At 40.8% G+C, this 22,016-nt stretch overlaps 1 protein-coding gene across 1 annotated transcript in view; it reads right to left on the bottom strand.

The window, feature by feature from the left end:
- Positions 1 to 18,943: 18,943 nt before the first annotated feature.
- The window catches only part of LOC148127175 (nuclear factor 1 X-type-like), a 68,227-nt gene continuing 65,154 nt past the window's right edge, over positions 18,944 to 22,016 (bottom strand). Inside the window, exon 3 of the mRNA XM_087925974.1 lies at positions 18,944 to 20,512. Within this exon, the coding sequence (XP_087782100.1) occupies positions 20,334 to 20,512 (179 nt within the window). The 3' untranslated portion in view covers positions 18,944 to 20,333. The remainder of the gene's footprint in view (positions 20,513 to 22,016) is intronic.

The raw sequence follows: 22,016 nt of genomic DNA, 5'->3' as shown, positions 1-22,016 counted from the left end.
ATGGGAACATTCTCCCTCCAAACATCTGAATGGTCCCAACTGTGCTGGCCTTTCATAAGTCCTAAATGCCTAAATGTGTGCAGGAACCTGCTTCTAGTTTCTGTTAATGATTCAGTTGTTTTGTTTTGGCTGCTTGTACTTTTAATTTTTATAACATTTGATATTGTTTGTATTCTGTTTTAATTCTGTTCATTGCCCAGAACTACACATTAAGATTGGTGGCCATACAATTGGCTAAATAAATAAATAAATAAAATATACTATACTGGCAGCTGGTCAGGTTCAGAATCTATTTAAAATGACACTTCGTTGGTAGTGGTATTTAACCTTCTGAAGTACTTCCTTCCACCCTCCCAGGGACCTTCAGGTGGACCCTATGCTTATATCTTCTAGATTTCTGCCAATGGCTCATGTCTTTTCTGAGGTCTTCCCAATATTAATGTTTTACGGTTTTTTCTTCCTTCCCTATACCTTTCTGTTAATTTTGGAATATCATAAGCCTTAAATTTCTTTCTGTTTTGTTTTGTGTTAAAGATAAGATACAGTATTAAAATGTACTATAAAATATCAAATAATCAAATGAACTATAACATAAGGAAAGGCCAAAGTCAAAAACAGCCATCAGGAAAAATAGATTAAAAAATTGCTGGGACATTTGAATGACACAGTGCCAGAAAAAGAAGACTAAGAAAGATTGGTACCTTCCCTGTGGAACACACAGCAAACTTTCATAATTATAGGATCTATGCAGCAAGAGGGATTCAAATATCACATTTAGCTCTGATTTCTTCAATATGCTTCACAAATAAAACTGAACATTGAGATATAAATTCCAGTGGCTGAGTTCAAGCATCATACTATGCAACCAAACAACTACATTTTGGATTAGTACATAAGAATATGAAACTATAAAATTGTGGCTGATCACAGAGAAAACTCCTTAAACCTTCTAAGAAGTAGAATATAACAAAGAACACCAGTCCCAAAGGTCTTCCTCCAAAGTTTCTTCTATCTGGGATTTGTTGTTTATTGATAACATCAGTTTGGCAGATAACAAAAACAAAAAAATGAAGTGTACACAACAGAGTAATATTATTGAAACGGTCACATCATGTAGTAGCACTTGTTCAGAGAAGCTCATATGAACATACCAGTCTTTGCTTACTTCCTCACTTGTCCCTCAAATGCCTGTGAACTTTTGCATGAGTAAAGCATCCAAATGACTGAGCTCACCCAGGCTGTTCTAGGTGCAGTGACCAGTGTCTCCAGGCTTCTCAAAGGATTTGGGCACCTATTATGTTCAAGCCACTGAGACTGCATCAGTTGTAAATGAAAGGGGGAGCCACCATTAAAAAGCTGTCATGAACACCTGCTCACAGCTATTGTATGCAGGCCCTTTGGAGGGGAGCTGCATTTTAAAAACCCCAAAATACCCAGACAGGTAGAAACAGGAGCCTTATCAGAGGTTTTACACAGACATGTGTCTGCAGCCTTTGCAAACTAGAAAAATTGATTTGGGGTGTTAGTCAACAGAAAAGATGAGTTTGAGTATCAGTACCCAGCCTTCTTGAATTACACCTGTGTTTTCCCCATCTTGTCTGAGTCTGTATTTCTGTTTTGATTTGAAAGCCCTAGAAGGAAAAATTAAGTTGATTTAGAGCATCTTATGATTACTATTTCTTCTGTTTTTCCCACTCCTCAAAATCAGCTATACTTAACTCTTCCGAGTCTGCAATAGTAATGACAACATTTAACATTCATTCCTGCCTGAAGAATGAATCTACCTAAACATGCAATACCATTTAAACATCTGCAGTTTTCTGCTGGTCTCATCTACTGATAGTATTTTGGGTCAATTTAATTCTGGAGAAGCATACTAGGAATTGCATGTCCACAATGGATAGGGCCACAACCCTAAGTCAGAGGATCCTAATACCCTTTCATGCTTTGCATAGACACAACCTACTCACTCACATATACAAAGTCTACTTATATTCATAGATATTCCACTATTGTTTCACTATCACACATATCTGTTGGCTCTGTTGGTTGTATTGCTGCTACAAAGAGTTCCCTAGGATATGTTTTCAATTGTCCTTAAGGGAAGTACAAACAAAAATATATACTGCTTAAAACAATTCAGTGTATAAATCCACCACAAAAAGTTAAAACAAACATCTGCTATTTGCTGAGTATCAATGACCTCAGACATAGAGTCAGAAGAAAGCACTGTTCATCGTACGTGCTTGTTTGTTCAGTTTATAGGTTGCCTCAATTATCCAAGCAACTCTAGTTTTAGTTAACAGAGACACTGAAGTCTGCATGTGGTAATACTTAACAAGTGGAAGTGATCCACTAAGGAAATTAAAAGACAGAAAGTTCAAAGGAAATAAAGTTTTGAAGCCCCATATCTACCTAGGTCGGGGGGGGGGGGAAGGTTACTGGGCACCAGTGGTGGTATTCAAATTTTTTTTAACCACCAATTCTGTGGGTGTGGCTTGGTGGGTGTGGCAGGAGAAGGATACTGTAAAATCCCCATTTCCATCCCACTCCAGGGGAAGGATATTGTAAAATCCCCATTTCCTCCCCACCCCACTAACCTGCTTTCCAGCTCCGTTCTTCTGTGCAGGGCAACAAAAGAAGACCCAACCGATCAGCTGGAACTCAAGAGGCAGAGAATTGGAACCTTTTTTGCTGATTTCTAACTACAAAACACCCATTGGGGAAGCTGGATTCATGTAACAACTATAGCAATTGTTAAATGATCACCACAAAAATGATCATAAAACCAGGTTGCAGACTTATGACTTATGATTTGTTCAGAAGTAAACCTCAAATACTTTAGAGGGCTTATGCTGGAGAAAGTGTGTTGCAGTTTTAGGGTGACCTCCAATTAAAGACTTTTTGCTAAAAGAAGAGTTCTTTCAGCACAACAGAAAGGTCGCTGCCCCCCTCCCAAAAGCAGGCTACATATTCTGAAAATATGGAGATCCTACAGACTATGTAATGTATGGTGGTGGTATGTAGCATAGAACAAGGGACAATATGAAGGAGTGTCCTTTTATATTGTGGCAATTCTACTGCCCTACCACAAAATAGAACAAAGCTTATTATATAAATCCATTATGCTTTATTGTAAACTATGTCTGAAGGCCTAATGTATTATGTAAACCCTTCCAACTGTAGCTTATTGAGTAACCAGTGTCTTAATGCAATCCCTGATCTTAGACTATATGAAGATTACTACTGAATACAATGGACTGCAATCTTACACATATTTATAACATGTTAAGTCCCTTTGCAATCAAGAATCATGTATCTGAGAAAACATGCCTGGGGCTGCATAAATTACAAACGCTCAGTTCAAATTTTGTTCCATCAACAATGCATTGCCACCCACACACTCAGTTTAAATTTGAATCCCATTTGGCATAAGAGACTTAATAAAAAATAAATGTAAATGTAAAAAAGTTTGTTGCATCTTTACTTAAAGAATGTACGATAAAATAAATTTGAATGATAGAATATTTATTGTTCATCTATAATTAAAACTTGGCTACTACGGTAAATGCTGTGATAACAGTGGACAATGAAAATAAGTCAAGTGTGAGACTAAATGGAATATTTAGCAAATGATACCAGTACTTTCATAGTTAAAATGGAATAAGCATTTGGAAATTATTCACGTGGCAGGAAAAAAAACAAGAGCAAGCAAAAGGATGAATTCCTGCATTTTGGTAGAATGTTTAGTGGCTAATGTTTAAGACATTAAATTGTAGTTAAAAGGTAGTATGTAGTACACAAAGAATCAATGGTTGTCTGTTAGTCCAAAAAAGCTAAAATGCCTTAAAATTTGCCTAATGTGTTATGTGGAAGAGCTAGATGTGCCAGAAGAAACACAGCTGTCATGCGTGCAACATATGCAATAAATGAATGCAGATTGAACACAAGAAGCAGTTACAGAAAATCAGTTTTGATGAAGCAACATCCATTGGAGCAAAAGAAATAGAACTAGTAGTATGAAAAAATATGTTGAGGTCACCTGATCATACAGAGAAAATGAATAAGGACTGAATAGCAAGAAAAATAGCCAAAAAAAGAGAGGTAAGGGCTTGGAAAAACAAGAGAACATATTAAATTTTACATGAATATAAAGGAAGCAAGGATGGTTTGCAAACAGAGAAATATATGGAAAGATATAGAAAATAGCATTGCTGTAATCCATATTTCAAATTCTGTAATTGTTTGCATAGTTGCTGCAAATCTGACTAAATAATGAACATTTATAAAACATTTTAACACTATTAACACACCAAAGCTAGAAACAACAATAGTAGGAAAAAGGGCGTTGGTACTTACCTGATACACCCATTCTCTGTGAGCTGTGAAGAGCATGCAGAAGTGGGAGGCGCTTCAGTCTCTTCTGGAAAGGCTGGGCTTAAAACTCCAGGACCCTCCTCCTCCTCCACGGGACACCCCCCCAGTCCCCCAAGACTGAGTGCCAAAGTCTGGAACTCATCATCTAATCTAGATCCCTGACTGGAACGGAACCCCACCAGACGGAAAGAAATGGGTGGGGCTGGATGCTCTTCACAGCTCACAGAGAACGGGCGAATCAGGTAAGTACCAACGCCCTTTCTCCCATGAGCTGTTCAGAGCATCCAGAAGACTGGGACATACCAAAGCTTGGCCTGTCCTTAGGGAGGGACTCTGTCTGGATCGAAATCCACTCCTAAACTCTGTGGACCCTTTGCAGGACTCTTCTGCCAAATGAAGCGTCCGCTGAGGCATAGACATCAATTTTATAATTTCTGACAAAGGGAGATGGTGAAGCCCAAGTTGCTGCTCTGCAAATTTCGTCTATGGAAGCCCATGTGTCCCATGCTGCTGATGTTGCCACACTCCTTGTTGAGTGGGCTGCAATGCCCTTAGGAACTGAGATGGACTGGCATTCATAACTTTTAGCTATAGTGGCTCTCAACCATCTACCGATGGTCGTCGCCGACCCCTTAAAGTGGATGGGTTGAAGGATAGGAATAGAGCCTCAGATTTTCGAAATGCCACCGTTTGGTCTAGATAGACGCTTAAGGCCCTTCGAACGTCAAGTCAATGCCATTGATGCTCCAGTCTATGAGATGGTTTCAGACAAAAATTTTGGAGGCACCAACTCTTGTGCTCTGTGGAAGGTTGAATTTACTTTAGGAGTGAATGATGGATCCAATCAGAGAATCACTTTGTCCTCATGGCACACACACAGGTCCTTTCTCATTGACAATGCCGCCAATTTGGAAATCCTCCTTGCTGATGTGATTGAAGTATCGGCTCTTGTGAGAGGAAAACCTTCGACAGTGGAATTTTCCAAGGTTGTTCTCTTGACAGGTCCTGTAAGTCTGTGAACCACGTTCGCCTGGATCCGTAAGGGGCGACCAATATCAATTCCGCTTGTTCCTCCAATAACTTCTGGATCAACCTGGATATTATCGGGAGTGGAGGAAACGCATATAGAAGTCCGGGAGGCCACTGACAATGCAGGGCATTGACGGCCTCTGCCCCCTGAGTCGGGTACCTTGAAATATACCAGGGCAATTGGGCAATGAGAAGAGAGGCAAATAGACCGATCACCAGTTGCCCAAACCTCTGCACTGCTTCCTGGAAGACAGACGGGTGTAGGCGCCACTCTGCCTGATCTATCGTGGCCCTGCTGAGCCAGTCTGCTTGTGTGTTTAAGGCCCTTGTTATATGTTCTGCCTTGAGCAAAAACAGATTGGTCTCGGCCCACTTGAACAAATTGGCTGTCTCCAGCATCAGAAGTTTGGAATGGGTACCCCCCTGTCTGTTTACGTGGGCCTTGGTTGTGATATTGTCTGTCATGACCAGAATGTGGTGTGATTGGAAAAGGGGTAGAAGCCGCGTAAGGCCATGTGAACTGCTCGCAGCTCCAACAGGTTGATGCTTTGTGATTGTTTGGAAATAGTCCAAATTACCTGCGCAGTGTGGGATTGGAAGTGAGCTCCCCATCCTAGCCGACTGGCATCAGTAGTGATCGTTGCCCTGTAAGGTTCCTTGAAAGGAGACCCCTTGTTTATTGTGTTTTCCGACCATCAGCGGAGCGATTGGAGAACATTGTGTAGTACCTTTATCCGGACGTTGGAAGTGGCTCTTCCAGATTGCTGGAAAGATAGCAGGAACCATTGCAGCTCTCTAGAATGGAATCGAGCCCAAGGCACAATGGAATTACAAGAAATCAGTTTCCCTAACAGTTGAGACAGAACTGCCAGGGAAACCCTCTTTAAGGCTCTGATCTCTCTGACCAAAGACTGGATACTGTTTAACCTGTCCTGAGAGAGAAAGACCTTGCCCTCCACAGTATCTATCACTGCCCCTAAATGAACTGAGTTGAGGGGATCAAATGGCTTTTATCCCAATTTATGGAAAGGCCATGACCCTGAATGGTCTCCAGAGTAATCTTGGTATCCAATTTTGCTTGATTTCTGGAAGATGACAAAATTAAAATATCATCCAAATAACATTGTAAGCGAATAGATTTGATCCTGAGTGAGGCAGCCAAAGCCACAAGGACTTTGATAAAAGTCCTAGGGGCCGAAGCCAGACCGAATGATAGGGGGATATATTCATAGTGCTGATCACAATAGCAAAATCTAGGATATTTGTAGTGAGCAGGTCTAATTGGTATATGTAGATAAGCCTCTGTGATCTATAGAGGTCAGAACATCGTTCTCTCTGATGCTGAGCAGAATGGACTGAGCAGAGAGTAGTCATCTTGAATTTTCGATAAACCAATGATCTGTTCAGACGTTTGAGGTCCAGAATTGCCCTCCAGCCCCCCGAACTCTTTGGGACCACAAACAATAGAGAGTAACAGCCTTGACCCCGCTGTTCAGATGGGACCTCTCTAATGGCCCGAATATGTAGAAGATGATTGATAGCCTCCCGCATCAACGCCCTCTTAATGGGGTCCGTGGACCTAGGGCTCCTAATGAAAAAGTTTGGGGGGAAGGATTGAAACTCTAGTGCCAAACCAAACCTAATAGTGTTCTTGACCCAGGCATCAGAGGTGGAGCTGTCCCATTGATCAGCAAACAATTTTAGCCGCCCTCCAATGGGAACTGCTGTCAAGGACTCACCTGGGGTGACGAAAAAATCGGCCTCCAGTGCCTCTGGGGTTTCTTCTGTTTTGGCCTCCCCGCTGACCTCTATCGGAAGATTCAGACCTATCCTGTCTAAAACTGGGCCTGTAGCCTGATGTTCTCTGAGATCTGGGAATGTATGGGCCTTGATAGTAGGGCCAAAAGGAACCCCTTCAAAATGACTGGGGCATTCTGTTTTCAGACCTCCGAAAAAGAGGGAGAAGCACTTTTTTCTTGTTTCTATTCTCTATAAAGAGGGGCTCCAAGACACTGCCAAATAATTTATCCCCCAATATTGGGGCTGATGCCAACTTGTATTTATGCTTGGTATCTGCCTGCAATGCCTGAGCCATAGCAGTCTCCATGCTGATACGTGAGATGCTATGGTCCCAGATGAGAATTTGACTGCATTAAATGTGGCGTTGGCAGAGAATTCTATTGCTGCAATAATTTTAGCTATGTCCTGGTGGGCTCTGACATTTGACGCTGGCAATATATCCCTCAAGTGGAAGAGCCATTGGAGGGAGGACCGTGTAAAAAAAGGACGCCGCTGTAGCAGCCCTAATGGCCCAGGCGTCAGAAATGTGCACCCTATGGAGTGTCAACTCTGCTCTCTTCTCTTCCAGTCTCAGGGCTTCCTCGGCCTCGTTGGGAAAGGTTGAAGAAGAGGCCAGTGCCACAATGGGCTCATCCACCTCCGGCGTTTTGAGAAAATTTAAAAACTCTGGTGCCAAATTATAATATTGTTTATCGTACCCTGTTGGGGCTGGGTATGATGCTGCTGATGCCCGTTGATTTTGTACTAATTCAGCAAACATACGAGGGACAGGAATAGTTTCCGCCTCATTAGCTGGTTGTGAGAATATTAGATCCTCGAAGGATTTAAAGAGATGCAGGCGAAAAAGGCCAGAAAAATTAGGCTGGTCCGGAATGAGACCTTCGTCGTCCGACATTCCCCGTTCTAGCGGGTCAGCCTCTGACAACCCCAAGTCCGACTCCCCCCCCCCCATGGGAACATCCTAATCCTCAAAGTCCACCTCCTCCCGAAGACCCTGGGCTGGTATGTTAGGAATATTGGGGAATAGCTGAGATTGATGTTGTCTGATATGCACAAAGGATCGAGCGGACAGGGATTCTGCATTCAAAGCAGCTGAGAAGTGTCTGGTCCTGATGGATTGCTGAACTCCAGCCGCAATGCCTCTTTGAATCGCCATCTCCATCCATTGCCTCATTTCGATGGAGATAGTTTCAGGTAATCCCTCCTCCTGTCTTAGGCAGGTAACCGTAGGGGTGAAGGTTGCTTCTGGGATTAACCAGGCAGTGCTCATTGGAGGAGATGTGCCTATGGGAGGTTGTCCAGAACCAGCCTGCCTGGGCTGGGTAGATAAGTCCAAAGGCCCCATCAGTGGGCTTGGGTTCTGATCCGATTGATGTGTCATAGCCATCTTGTCCACCTCCCTGGTTCGTTTCTGCAATTGCCTTTCCAAAGCTAGGTGCTGTCTATGGGCATCCTTATCCTCTGCCTTAGAGGCCTTTTGGGGGCCCACTGGCTTATCCCAGGACTTATTTGGCTTGGAGCGGAAAGCGTTGTGACCTTCCATTGTGGATGACTGATTCTCTTGCCTCTGACTTTAATTTTAAATTTTCTTTCTTTTTAAAAAAATTATTATGATTATTATTATTAGTGTTATTAATATTTATACTTTGGGGTGATGCCTTCCCCTGCAGTTGAAAGCAGAACGCTCCTCCAGGAGAGTAAGACTGACTATCTATCTATCTATCTATCTATCTATCTATCTATCATCTATCTATCTATCTATCTATCTATCTATCTGCACGCCCTTATACATATACATATACATATGCCTATATCTATATGTATAACTGTGTATATGGTAAACAGTATCTAAGGGTCCCCAACAAGGGAAACCCCAAAGTGCTCCAAGCGAGAAAAACTCTGGATCCCTGGTCCCCAACAAGGGAAACCAGCTATACAGGATCTGAAGTGAATCCTTTCCTGTCAAAACCATACATCCCGCAATTTAAATGGCACTTGAAGTTTCACTCCGAAGAAATCATCCAAAGGCAATTGCGAAGAAATGCCTGTTTAATGACTAGCCTGATTATCCAACGTCAGGCAGACAAGGGAGAGCTAAACCCAGGGAGAACAAAGTGGGCAGGTACTGCCTCAGTCCCCAGAAAGGGAAACCAGTGAAGAATGGCGCCTGTGATAATTAGGCGCGAACTTGAGCCAGTCGTTGAAAAGGGGAGGAAGCAGAATCACCGTTGCTAATGTCTGAGCCGTCTAATGAGCCGCTGCTGCTGAGGCTCTAACTTGTGATTTAAATGCTCCTGTCAGATAAAACGGCAAGACAAAGTGAGCCGCGGCTGCGAGTGCTCCGCTATGATCGCAGAGAAGATGATCGGAAAGTTAGATAAGGGAATTGCCTGAGGCAGTAACCTCAAGCTGCCTATGGAGTGGCAGGCTCCGCTATTTACAAAGAAACTTTTTTTTTTTTAAGTAATCGAGGTAACCTAATAGAGGGACAAGCCTGAAAAGGCCAAATTAAATGGGGAAAATTTTTAAAAGCTGAAATAACCCAAGAGCAAACCTGATTCAGAAACCATTCCAGTCAAGGAATGCACAACCTCTTACCACGAAGGCTGAGCTAAAACTGGGGGACGCTGAGGAGGTGTCCCATGGAGGAGGAGGAGCGTCCCAGAGTTTTAAGCCCAGCCTTTCCAGAAGAGACTGAAGCACCTCCCACTTCTGGATGCTCTGAACAGCTCATGGGAGAAATAATTCATTTAATTCTGGTTATGCATAATGAACATGCGACTTCAAAATGTTCCATTTATATGTTAAATAAGTTTTTTTTTCATAAAATGAAGCATTATAACTCTGTAATAAAAAGATGCTGAATAATATGATCATTTGTGGAAGCAATATAAACCTTACTTGGTAACATAACTTTATAGACAATTTCAATTAAAATAGTTTGCCCTGACGAGAAACTAGACCACAACCTACTTCTTGATAAGCTAGAAAAAAGTGGAATAGACAGCATCACCACCAGATGGATTCACAACTGGCTGACAAACCATGTTCAACGAGTAGTCCTTAATGGGTCTAAGTCTACATGGAGGGAAGTACCCAGTGGGGTGCCACAAGGTTCCGTCTTAGGCCCAGTACTCTTCAATATCTTCATAAATGACTTAGATGAGGGAATAGAAGGGAAACTTACCAAATTTGCAGATGATACTAAGCTGGAGGAATAGATAATACCCTAGAAGATAAGCTCAAGATCCAGATAGATCTTGACCAACTTGAACACTGGGCCCTATCTAACAAATGAAATTCAATGTAGGAAAAGTAAAGTCCTACACTAAGGCAAGAAGACCCAAAAGTACACATATAGATTGGGTGAAACCAGGCTTAATAGCAATAATAGTGAGAGGGATCTTGGAGTCAACAATGTGCAGCAATGAGCCAGCAATGTGCAGTGGCAGCTTAAAAAAACAATGCAATCCTAAAATGCATTAACAGAGGGATACAATCAAGATTAAGCGAGGTACTAATACCACACTATAAGGCTTTAGTAAGACCACATCTAGAGTACTGCATCCAGTATTGGACACCACACCATAAAAAACGTTGAGACTCTAGAAAAAGTGCAGAGAAGAGCAACCAGGATGATTAGGGGACTGGAGACTAAAACATATGAAGAACAGGAACTGAGCATGGCTAGTCTAGTGAAGAGAATAATGAGGGGAGACATGATAGCAGTCTTCCAATATTTGTAGGGCTGCCACAGAAAGGAAGGGGTTAACCTGTTTTCTAAGGCACCTGTAGGCCAGACAAAGAATAATGGGTGGAAACTGATCAAGGAGAGATTCAACCTAGAAATAAGGAGAAATTTTCTGTCAGTGAGAACAATCAACCAAGGAACAGCTTGCCTTCGGAAACTGTGGGAGCTTCATCACTTGAGACTTTCAAGAAGAGATTGGACTACCATTTGTCAAATGGTGTAGGGTCTCCCACTTGGGTAGGGGGGAGGGGTTGAACTAGATGATCTACACGGTTCTTTCCAACTCTGTTAATCTGTAATCTAATGAGAAACAGATAAAGAAATGCTTACCATACATAGTAACTGATCTGGCAATAATAATGACCCGAAGAAATGACCAATGAGAATATCTGTCTGTCTGTCTATCTATCTATCTATCTATCTATCTATCTATCTATCTATCTATCTATCTATCTATCTATCATCCATCCATCCATCCATCCATCCATCCATCCATCCATCCATCCATCTTATTTGCAAAGCTTCCCCTCTCACAGTTTAGAAGTCTGGACAGTGCACAATGATTTAAAAAATTAAAACAAAATTGGTAGGAAAGAAAACATATTAAACAAATCTGAAGTAATCAAGATAAATCAACATATAATCAGCATTTAATTGAGGCTGACCATAATAACCTAGATTCTCAGCTGAGAAAGGGCTCCTGTAATACATGGGAGAAGAGCCAGGTCTTTTACAGTTGTATGAAAGACTCAGAGGGTCTTTCCCAGGGACTCACCCAGAGACAGTTCAGTTGATCCAAAATGGTCAATACAAGAAAAGAAAAGCAGTGTCACCTACAATTATTGAAGATATCAAGTCTATTCACCTCCTTGGTAAGGCCAAGAGTGCTGATAAATGGACCTACTTGACTCTTAGGTTTCTTCTCTCCCCCACAGCAGAAGTAGACCTTACAAAGAGCAGAGTGGCAATTAGGCAAGCAATGATGGAGAAGCTGCAAAGTGAGAAACAAACCCATAGCCTGTAGAACTAAGGACCTAATTTAAACTGGTAGATCAACAGTTATACAGACTTGAGATATGGTCAGGGCAGAGAACTGGATATTCAAAAGATATTCTGGATATTCAAAAGTTCAAGAAAAATCTTGGTCACTTCAGCAAGACATTAATAATATTGGAAGGGATACACAAAGCATGCCCCAAAACACAATTCAATTCTTTACCAAGAGAACCAGGCTGGATATGCTGTGCTTGGATTACTGTAGTAGCTTGTTGGCTGGATTACCCAACAGCTCACTCTGCCCATCTCCAGAATACTGCTGTTGACACAATTCTGGACATTTCTTTTTTTTCCTCTACTTCCTTTGCTTACCAATTGGTCAAGAAAGATGCCAGTGCACACTGATAATATGAGCATATCCAATTATTTGAAAAATTTGCTAATGACTCATGTACCTATTTACTTGATTTAATTATCAGATCAGGGTCATTTGGCTCTATTAAGTAATAAAATAGCTGCGTCAAAATTAAGAGCTTTTTCTCACTTGACTCTGGTCCTTTGGTATAAGTTTCCATCAGGTGACATTGGATCATTTAACTTTTAAAAAAAAACCAACCTAAGAATATTTTTTTCCTTGACATCAGGTGAAGTTGCTTTAAAATGCACCAAACCTTACCTAACCCTTTAATGCATATAAGTTAATATTATTGTATGTCATGGCCTTTTAGTTTAGAAGCTTCTTATTTTATGTTATGATTGTAATATATTATTACATTAAGTATTGTTTTATTATATGTCTATAAGCACATAATAATTAAAGTACGACTACTACAGTTCAAGGAACGGTGAGCCCAAAGGAGTGAAAGTTGAACTCTGCTATTCCATCAGCTAGCAGACTTCACTGGAAATTGGTGTGCTTTAAAGTGGCCCTTTGCATCATCACAGAGGCCACCAGAATAATAGGAGAAGCACATACAGAGAACCCAAATGAAGGCCTTTCTGCAGATCCAGTTCCAAAGAAATGGGCACTCTCTTTTTGTTCAATAATTCATTTCCATTCTCTCTTTTCTTCTGTCATTGAGATACCAGAGGTGGGCTTTCAAAAGCTTTGTTGCTGCCACATGAAATGGTCAGTATGACTGGCTCTGATTCTAGACCAAGCAGCCTAGATCCTGTTACTTAGTTAATGTCATCTGATGGCAAACAGAGATGTGCCTTCTGTGCCTTGGGAACAGCACCCCACACCCATCCACCATTAATGAGAGTTGGTTCACCCTGACCTTCCCTGCCTTTCAAAATGGGCTGTCTCTTTTTATACTGCCTGCGTTTGTTTGTTTGTTTTGCATGATAATTTTTATATTTTTACGTTTTCATGGTGGTTTATTTATTCATTGTATCATTTTTATATGGACTTGTTATTTTCTGATTAAATGTTACCCTCAATCATGTGCCAAGTTGGTAGCTATGTAATTCAATTATACAAATAACATAACCTTTTACTCCGGAACCTTTAAGAACTCCTCCAGTGCCAGTCCACCAATAGCCAGAGTGAGAAATGGCCACTGTAGACAGCCCTTTTTCATGTTATGAAACAGTAGTAAATGGCTATGTAATTGATCACAACTGTATGCAGGACAGGTGTTTGCTTGTTCATGCAAATGGTGAGAGTGCATTCAAGAACCTATCTCATCCCAGGTTCTGAATAGAACTACAAATAGCTTCAGCACTTGAAATATTTTTTTGCACAACTGCATCCCTAAACACACTTTACAGAATGCTTACATAGGGTTTGTTATTGGATTGGATCCAAATATGTCATACTTAAGGGTGGTTACATTTATCTTTAATTTTCACTGATTTCACCAGGTCAGCCATAAGCATGACTAAGTCTGGATCCAACTCATTGTTTTTACTGTCATGGAATAAAAAGAAGAAAACGTAAGAATACAACAACACCAAATGTTCAAATATGGTGTGAGCAAACAGAATAAAATGATACAGCGGTGCATGCTATTAAAGCTAAATTTGTGGAATAATATTGGTACCTACATCTAACAAGGGAAGTAAATATTCAACTTACAATAATATAATTTGACAATATAGACATAAAATCATTATATAAAATTATAAAAAAGGTTTCAAAAATTTGCCCTCCTGGGGCAGAGTAGTGCACCTTCCACCCTGCTTTCTGAGATGCATAAATACCCAAAGCCAACTAAACTATTATGAAATATGATGCAGAAAACATTTTCATTTCTCTTTCTCCCTTTTTTTAATGCTGGTCACTGATTTAAAAAAGTAAAATCTATCTATCTACTCCCATTTAGCACTATATTCTGAGAAGCAAACCTGAGATACTATGAATATAAAAATATGCTTTCTAGTGAATTGTGCTCCTTCCCCAACCATGTTATACAAAGAAATAAAAAAATATACCCCATGGGCACAGACCAAACCAGTCTTCTCAGCTTCAAATTCTTTACCCTTAAGGCTAAAGCGATGCTGGGATTCAAACTTTGCAAGGCTCTTTTTTTTTTAAACCAAAGCTTTGCCCATTCATGGAAGGAGGGGCAAGAGCTCTGGCTGATTAGATAGCTATGGCATTTCTGCCTTAGCATGCAGCATAGCCTGAAATCTGTCCCCTGACTATATGGACTAAATAGAACTGAGTCAGAAATCTTAGTTGTAACACCTTTCTTTCTCTCACTCAGTAAAATGGGTTCTGAGATCACTATTTAGAGAACTATGAAATTTTGATTTTAAAGAAAATTATTTTATTTTTTTAACTAGCATTTTGAAAGATCTATATTTGCCCCATGTGCTAAAAAACAGCCTAAGGGTGTATGCTTCCAGATATATCCTATTTCATATATGTATGCATCTATTAGTACATTCTACATGCTGGCAATTTTATCAGATCTACATCCAACATGTGATATAGCTCTATAATTTTTATAGTATGGGGACTTGTACTATTACAGTGTAATCCATATTTTACAGAGTTTTTTTTTTTATTCAGAAGCAAGACTTATATTCAGTCACTCTTTAAAAGTGAATTTGGCAAACTTCTAAAAGTTGAGATGATGACAGGAGTTATAGACTAGAACACTGTAATTTGGCCAATAATTGTCCCTAAAATTTCTCTAAACATTGACATAATCTAATTTTTTTAAATAGTGCCAGCAGATGTTAATATATCCATCATCGTTGAAAGATGTTGTTGATATGGCTAAAATGTTGTCAAGAGTAATTAAAGGTAGTTGCTAATCACACATTCTAGGCAGTAAACTCTATCAAACCTTATTGTAGCTTATCTCTAAAAGCTTAGAACTAGAATATATCAGAGACAAAAGGGAGCCCTACAATGGAATTACAGTAGTGAAACTTACGCAGTGACTTCATACAGACCTATTCGAATGAAGAAAGTATTAAGTATTCACAGAATACTTGGTGGAAAATTCATTGAAAAAAACATGGAAGTGTTTGGATTCCTTACTTAGATTTCTCTAACATACACTGCTCAAAAAAATAAAGGGAACACTTAAACAACACAATGTAACTCCAAGTCAATCACACTTCTGTGAAATCAAACTGTCCACTTAGGTAGCAACACTGATTGACAATCAATTTCACATGCTGTTGTGCAAATGGAATAGACAACAGGTGGAAAGCATAGGCAGATAGCAAGACATCCCCAATAAAGGAGTGGTTCTGCAGGTGATGACCACAGACCACTTCTCAGTTCCTATGCTTTCTGGCTGATGGTTTGGTCACTTTTGAACGCTGGCGGTGCTTTCACTCTAGTGATAGCATGAGACGGAGTCTACAACCCACACAAGTGGCTCAGATAGTGCAGCTCATCCACGATGGCACATCAATGCGAGTTGTGGCAAGAAGGTTTGCTGTGTCTGTCAGCGTAATGTCCAGAGCATGGAGGTGCTACCAGGAGACAGGCCGGTACATCAGGAGACGTGGAGGAGGCTGTAGGAGGGCAACAACCCAGCATCAGGACCTCTACCTCCACCTTTGTGCAAGGAGGGACAGGAGGAGCACTGCCAGAGCCCTGCAAAATGACCTCTGGCAGGCCACAAGTGTGCCTGTGGCTGCTCAAACAGTCAGAAACAGACTCCATGAGGGTGGTATGAAGGCCCGACGTCCACAGGTGGGGGTTGTGCTTACAGCCCAACACCGTGCAGGACGTTTGGCATTTGCCAGAGAACACCAAGATTGGCAAATTCGCCACTGGCGCCCTGTGCTCCTCACAGATGAAAGCAGGTTCACACTGAGCACATGTGACAGACATGACAGGATCTGGCGACACTGTGGAGAAGGTTCTGCTGCCTGCAACATCCTCCAGCATGACCAGTTTGGCAGTGGGTCAGTAATGGTGTGGGGTGGCATTTCTTTAGGGGGCCACACAGCCCTCCATGTGCTCGCCAGAGGTAGCCTGACTGCCATTAGGTACCGAGATGAGATCCTCAGACCCATTGTGAGACCATATGCTGGTGCGATTGGCCCTGGGTTCCTCCTAATGCAAGACAATGCTAGACCTCATGTGGCTGGAGTGTGTCAGCAGTTCCTGCAAGATGAAGGCATTGATGCTATGGACTGGCCCTCCCGTTCCCCAGACCTGAATCCAACTGAGCACACGTGGGACATCATGTCTCGCTCCATCCACCAACGCCATGTTGTACCACAGACTGTCCAGGAGTTGGGGGGTGCTTTAGTTCAGGTGTGGGAGGAGATCCCCCAGGAGACCATCCGCCACCTCATCAGGAGCATGCCCAGGCATTGTAGGGAGGTCATACAGGCACGTGGAGGCCACACACACTACTGAGCCTCATTTTGACTTGTTTTAAGGAAATTACATCAAAGTTGGATCAGCCTGTAGTGTTTTTTTCCACTTTAATTTTGAGTGTAACTCCAAATCCAGACCTCCATGGGTTGCTCAATTTGATTTCCATTGATAATTTTTGTGTGATTTTGTTGTCAGCACATTCAACTATGTAATGAACGAAGTATTTAATAAGAATATTTCATTCATTCAGATCTAGGATGTCTTATTTTTGTGTTCCCTTTATTTTTTTGAGCAGTGTATATAACATGCCCCTCTCCCTGAACGGCCATTCAGAGTAACTTGCATTAAATTCTTCAGCTCAGATATTTTTTAAAAAACCATTACAGGCTATGAAAAGAACATCAGAATACAGGATTATCCACACTCTGAAAACTATTCAGAATTAGTGCATTAGTTTTCACCTAAGCACAGCACCTCAGTGCTATTCATTAAAGCGGTTGTCTTTTTTTTAGGCTTCTATTCAACACACTCTTTTCTCCCCCAAAGTGGCTGCTTGAAGAGTCACTAGGCAACACCAAGATGCTCTGCCCATACCAGGTCAAAGCGTTTCTTCCAAATAGTTTCAAAACATACACACTGTAGTGCATAGTGCATAGTGAAACAACAATATAAAAGGTAGAATCCAAATCTTTTGTTCTTCTCATTGCAAACATCCCTTCAGTACCTTTAAAAAAAACAAACAAAATTGCCAGTTCAGACCTAAGTGCTAACCTGGCATTGCAATCAGCTGTGACCACAAGTGCCTTGGATAAATGATAGAGGAAGCCACATTTTATTGCCTAACAATAGTCCACACATGTCTTCCATTGTCTTTTCATGAAGAATACACCCTTCCTTTCTGGTAGAAATCTAGCAAACTTATTATGGTGAATGTACCAAACATATCTTCCTCCTCCTATTTTTCCCACAACGAAGTCCTATATAGTGGGTTGGGCTAGAGAGAGTAGCTGGCCCAAAGTCATCCAACTGGCTTCTATGGTTAAGGTGTGACTTGAACTCACAGTCAAAGTCAGGGTAAATTAGATCATATGAAATCTTTATGAAATGTTGTAGCATTAGACTGAAGATAATCATTTTATAAACCTGTATGTGTCATATTAACAATAAGTTGTTATTGACTAAACCAACCAGCTTGGTCTAGTGATTAAGACACCAGACCAGGCTAAGTGGGAGTGGCCATGTGACTGGGTAGATGTGGCTTCTTTTTTTTAGCACACTTCGCACGCTCTGTTTTGTTTTTTGTTTTTTGCCTCCTGGGCCTCAGGGAAGCCTCCTGGGAGCCCGTTTTTGCACAGCTGATTGTCGGAACAGCTGATCATCGGGGGGGGGGAGAATACCGTTGCTCAAACCAGGCCGAACCTGTAGAATACCACCACTGCATCAGACTAGAAAGCAGGAGACTATGAGTTCAAGTCCCATCTTTGTTAATATCAAATAAATAAATACATAGATGTGCAGATCAGGTATGATCCATCAAGCCATGATTTGGCTATCATGAAAGTGCTTTTTGCTTGCATAAACCCTTTTTCACAAACATTTCCTTCAGGGGTGGGCTGCTGGGAGCTCGCAGGGGCTCGGGAGAGCCCCTAGCTAAGACTCTGCGGGGCTTAGAGAACTCCCAATAACCTCAGAAAGACAAGCAGCAAGGGAAAGCTCTTAATAGGCTTAATTGAACCTCTGGGTGTTCAGACAAGAGCATTTCATACCTTGTAAAAATGTTGCAAGCTAGATAAACAATCCACTCAGCGCTTGCAAGGGAGCACCATTGAGAAAATCAGATAACATAGCCACTAGCCTCCGAGGACATTAATTCCCAAATAATAAGAATACGTAGCTCACCAGAAACTCCACTAAGACTCCAAGATCCCTCTCACAGTCACTGCTATTAAGCCTGGTTTCACCCAGTCTTTTATTTAAGTATTAAATGCACAAAATAATAAACAACTTTTTGGTATATGTCTTTTTTTAGGTAATTAGGGCAAAGAAGCGACATCGAATTGGCCATACCCACTCAGTCACATGACCACCTAGCCACACTCACCCGATCACATGACCACCTGATCACACAACCACCTAGCCATGCCCACCCAGCCACATAACCTCCCAGCCACGACTACCCAGCCAGTCATTAGGGCAGAGAGCCCCTGGCTAAAAAAATTGAACCCCATCCTTTATTTCCTTCCTTTTACCCTGGTTTCTCTTCAGCTCATATAAATCTTTCCTTCTTCATACCCTGACCTATGAAATGTTGCAATGACAGCTGACAAATTTTAAATTCTGATTGAGAGATAAGTTTGCAGTAACCATACAGTACAAGAAACAGATCCTGAGAAAATACACTGGAATATGAAACTTACTCAGTGATAAAACCAAAATTAAGTTAGAAAGGTAATCCTTGACTTACCACCACAATTGAGCCCAAAATTTCTGTTGTTAAGCAAGACATTTGTTAAATGAATTTTGTCCCATTTTACAACTTTTCTTGGCTCAGTTGTTAAGTGAATCACTGCAGTTGATAAGTTAGTAACTTGGTTGTTAAGTGAATCTAACTTTCCACATCGACTTTGCTTTTCAGAAGGTCACAAAAGTGATCACATGACCTTGGGACACAGCAACAGACCTAAGTATGAACCAGTTGTCAAGCATGTGAATTTTGATCACATTATCCTAGGGATGCTGCAAAGGTTATAACTGTGAAAACTGGACATGTCACTTTTTTCAGCGCTATTGTAACTTTGAACGTTCACAAAATGAACTGTTTTAAGTTGAGGACTATCTGTATTTGATCCAAATTTATATAGAAAATTGAAGCATTCAAAAATAAGTTTTCAATGGAACTCTACCACTTTTCAACTTTTTACTTTTCAGGTGAAAGTAAATTTTCCACTTTTCCACAAATTTGTAAAAGCGATGCGTTTTGTTCTAAGATATGTGTAAAGATTATGACTGTCATTGTCGACACATCACTATATGTGGGAATAAGCAATAGCAGTAAATGTTTTCTTGTTCAGGCCTTGAACAAAGGTAATAGATATGTCACCACATGTTTTTAAGATTGCATTAGGGATCAATTAAATATTTATCAGAAAGATGCAGAGATTGCATAATGTGTTTAAATCATTGTACGCATTACCATACCAGTACCGAGATATCATTTTCCCCTTGGCACGGCCCAATTGTAACCTTAAGGTATGTAAACTCTGCTAAGATTTATGACCTTTATCTTGGGCAGAAGACAGGTTAAAGCAATGAGTTTAAAGTATTTTTTTCTATCAGTTTAAGAATGGGTGGACTGCACTATACTCAGTAATTGTGAAGGGCTCCTTCTGGAAATATTTAAACACAGACCCCATAAGCTGTAGAAAACATTAAAAAATTAAGTTTAGCAAATCTTCCTCTTTGAGCCATTAAAATAGCTATGTCCTCCAAAGGATTATTTAGGTGAGTTGAAGATTTTCCCCAATTGTTTGTATATGCACATTCATGCACAATTGCTTCACTGGGAGCCCCCACGACAGACCTTCAAAGGAGCATATTGCACGTCCCTAACAATGTAGCTGCTATAATGCTACAACTACAAATGCTTTGCAGAAAACAGCAACATGCTTGTAGAGCTTGGCACAGCCGAAGTATCAGCACACAGAATGTTTTGCAACTGTTGACGCTCATGCATTCTTGCAGGGCGAATACACTGATCTGCTCTGTGGGAAAGGAAAAAATAGCAATTTCAGCAAAGGTTTTTCTTAGCAGCTTTTTACTCATTTTTCATGAAAAAACCCTAAAAAACAAATCCATACCCCTCTTGTGTTACTAGTAACACCTTATGTCTAGTCCTTAAAGAAATTACCCGTATTTCCCCATGTATAAGCACCCCCTTTGTATAAGCCACCCCCCCAATTTTTGGACTGTGAAGTTTTGAAAAAAATATTTTATTAGAGAAACAAGTTATGAAGAAAGAAAATTTACAAAGAAACAAAATTCGACGTCTAGATCTACAACTTCAGTCATGACGCCGAAAGAGGTGCGGGCGACGCTAGCAATCTACGCATCGGAACGAGAGTAGGAACGAAGCATTCAGGCCGATGCCTAGCGTATGCATTTCTATCGCGTACTCGCACTCGTAATCGTATCATCACGTACAATTTTTACAAAAAAGTATAGCATACTGCTGGAAAACCAGTTTATTCCTACTTTATTATTTTATGCATTTTTCATGTATAAAAAGTGTACCTGCTTTGTATATGCCACCCCCTACTTTTTGGGCTTGAAAATTTTGGAAAAAAGGGGTGGCTTATACATGGGGAAATACGGTACCTAATAGGGAGGGAGAGGCTCTAACCCTACAAAGATTGTTATTTTTGATCTCGAGATTGTTCCTTGTATGTCCAGCATTCCAGTAATCAATCTGAACAGGATAGGAAGGAAGGAAGGAATATAGATCTCCGAAAGATACATTACAGCAGTTAAAAGATGACGTTCATTGCAGTCTCCTCACATTTAAAATTGTTTCTGTTGGTGAACAGCCTTCAGACTGATAAAGGTAGTAACAGGCTACCAAAAAAAGGAAGGTCCATTGTTTGTATTCTAAATCTTAATGCCAGAGGAAAAGATAACAAAAATGCAAGTTCAGCTTTTGAAGTAATGTTGGGCAGCTAGCAGCCTTGAAAACCCTCTCTTGCAGTCCTCAAATTACACCCTAGATTTAGGGGGGAAATTACCAACTGTGTTTAGCAGGAAGCCAATGACTATAGATGCATTAGGCCCCAAAAAATGGGGAAGGGGGGGAATCAATCTAAAAATCCTGTCTACAATGTAAGTGTGGAGCTACCTCATCCCTCTGTGGTCCTTGGCCTCCCCTCCTCCTCCCCACACACACACACACCCAAAACGGAAAGAAGATGCCCCTGCTTTTACTTTAGGCAATCTGCAAGCTCTCCAAACATGCTGAAGAAATTGAAAGGATAGCTGCTATTTTTTTAACATTATTTCACATTCTTAAAATAAGTTTCCTTCACTTAGTAGATTAAACCATGATTTCATTTGCTTCTGACCATGACACTCTTTAATTAGTCATTTGTGGTATACTGACAACTTTTCCAATTTATGGAGGAAAAAATCTGCCCATTTTGGAAAGAAGAAAGAATTCTTAATGGTCTTAGTTGACTAACAGAATGTGTAGTTATAAATCTATATTTTCCCATCAGT

The sequence above is a fragment of the Pseudonaja textilis genome, chromosome 2, assembly GCF_049901715.1.
Source record: "Pseudonaja textilis isolate UNSWEBS1 chromosome 2, rPseTex1.2, whole genome shotgun sequence".
Classification (NCBI taxonomy): Eukaryota; Metazoa; Chordata; class Lepidosauria; order Squamata; family Elapidae; genus Pseudonaja; species Pseudonaja textilis.
Note: the sequence above shows the minus strand (reverse complement) of the source record. Positions and strands in the feature narration are given on the sequence as shown.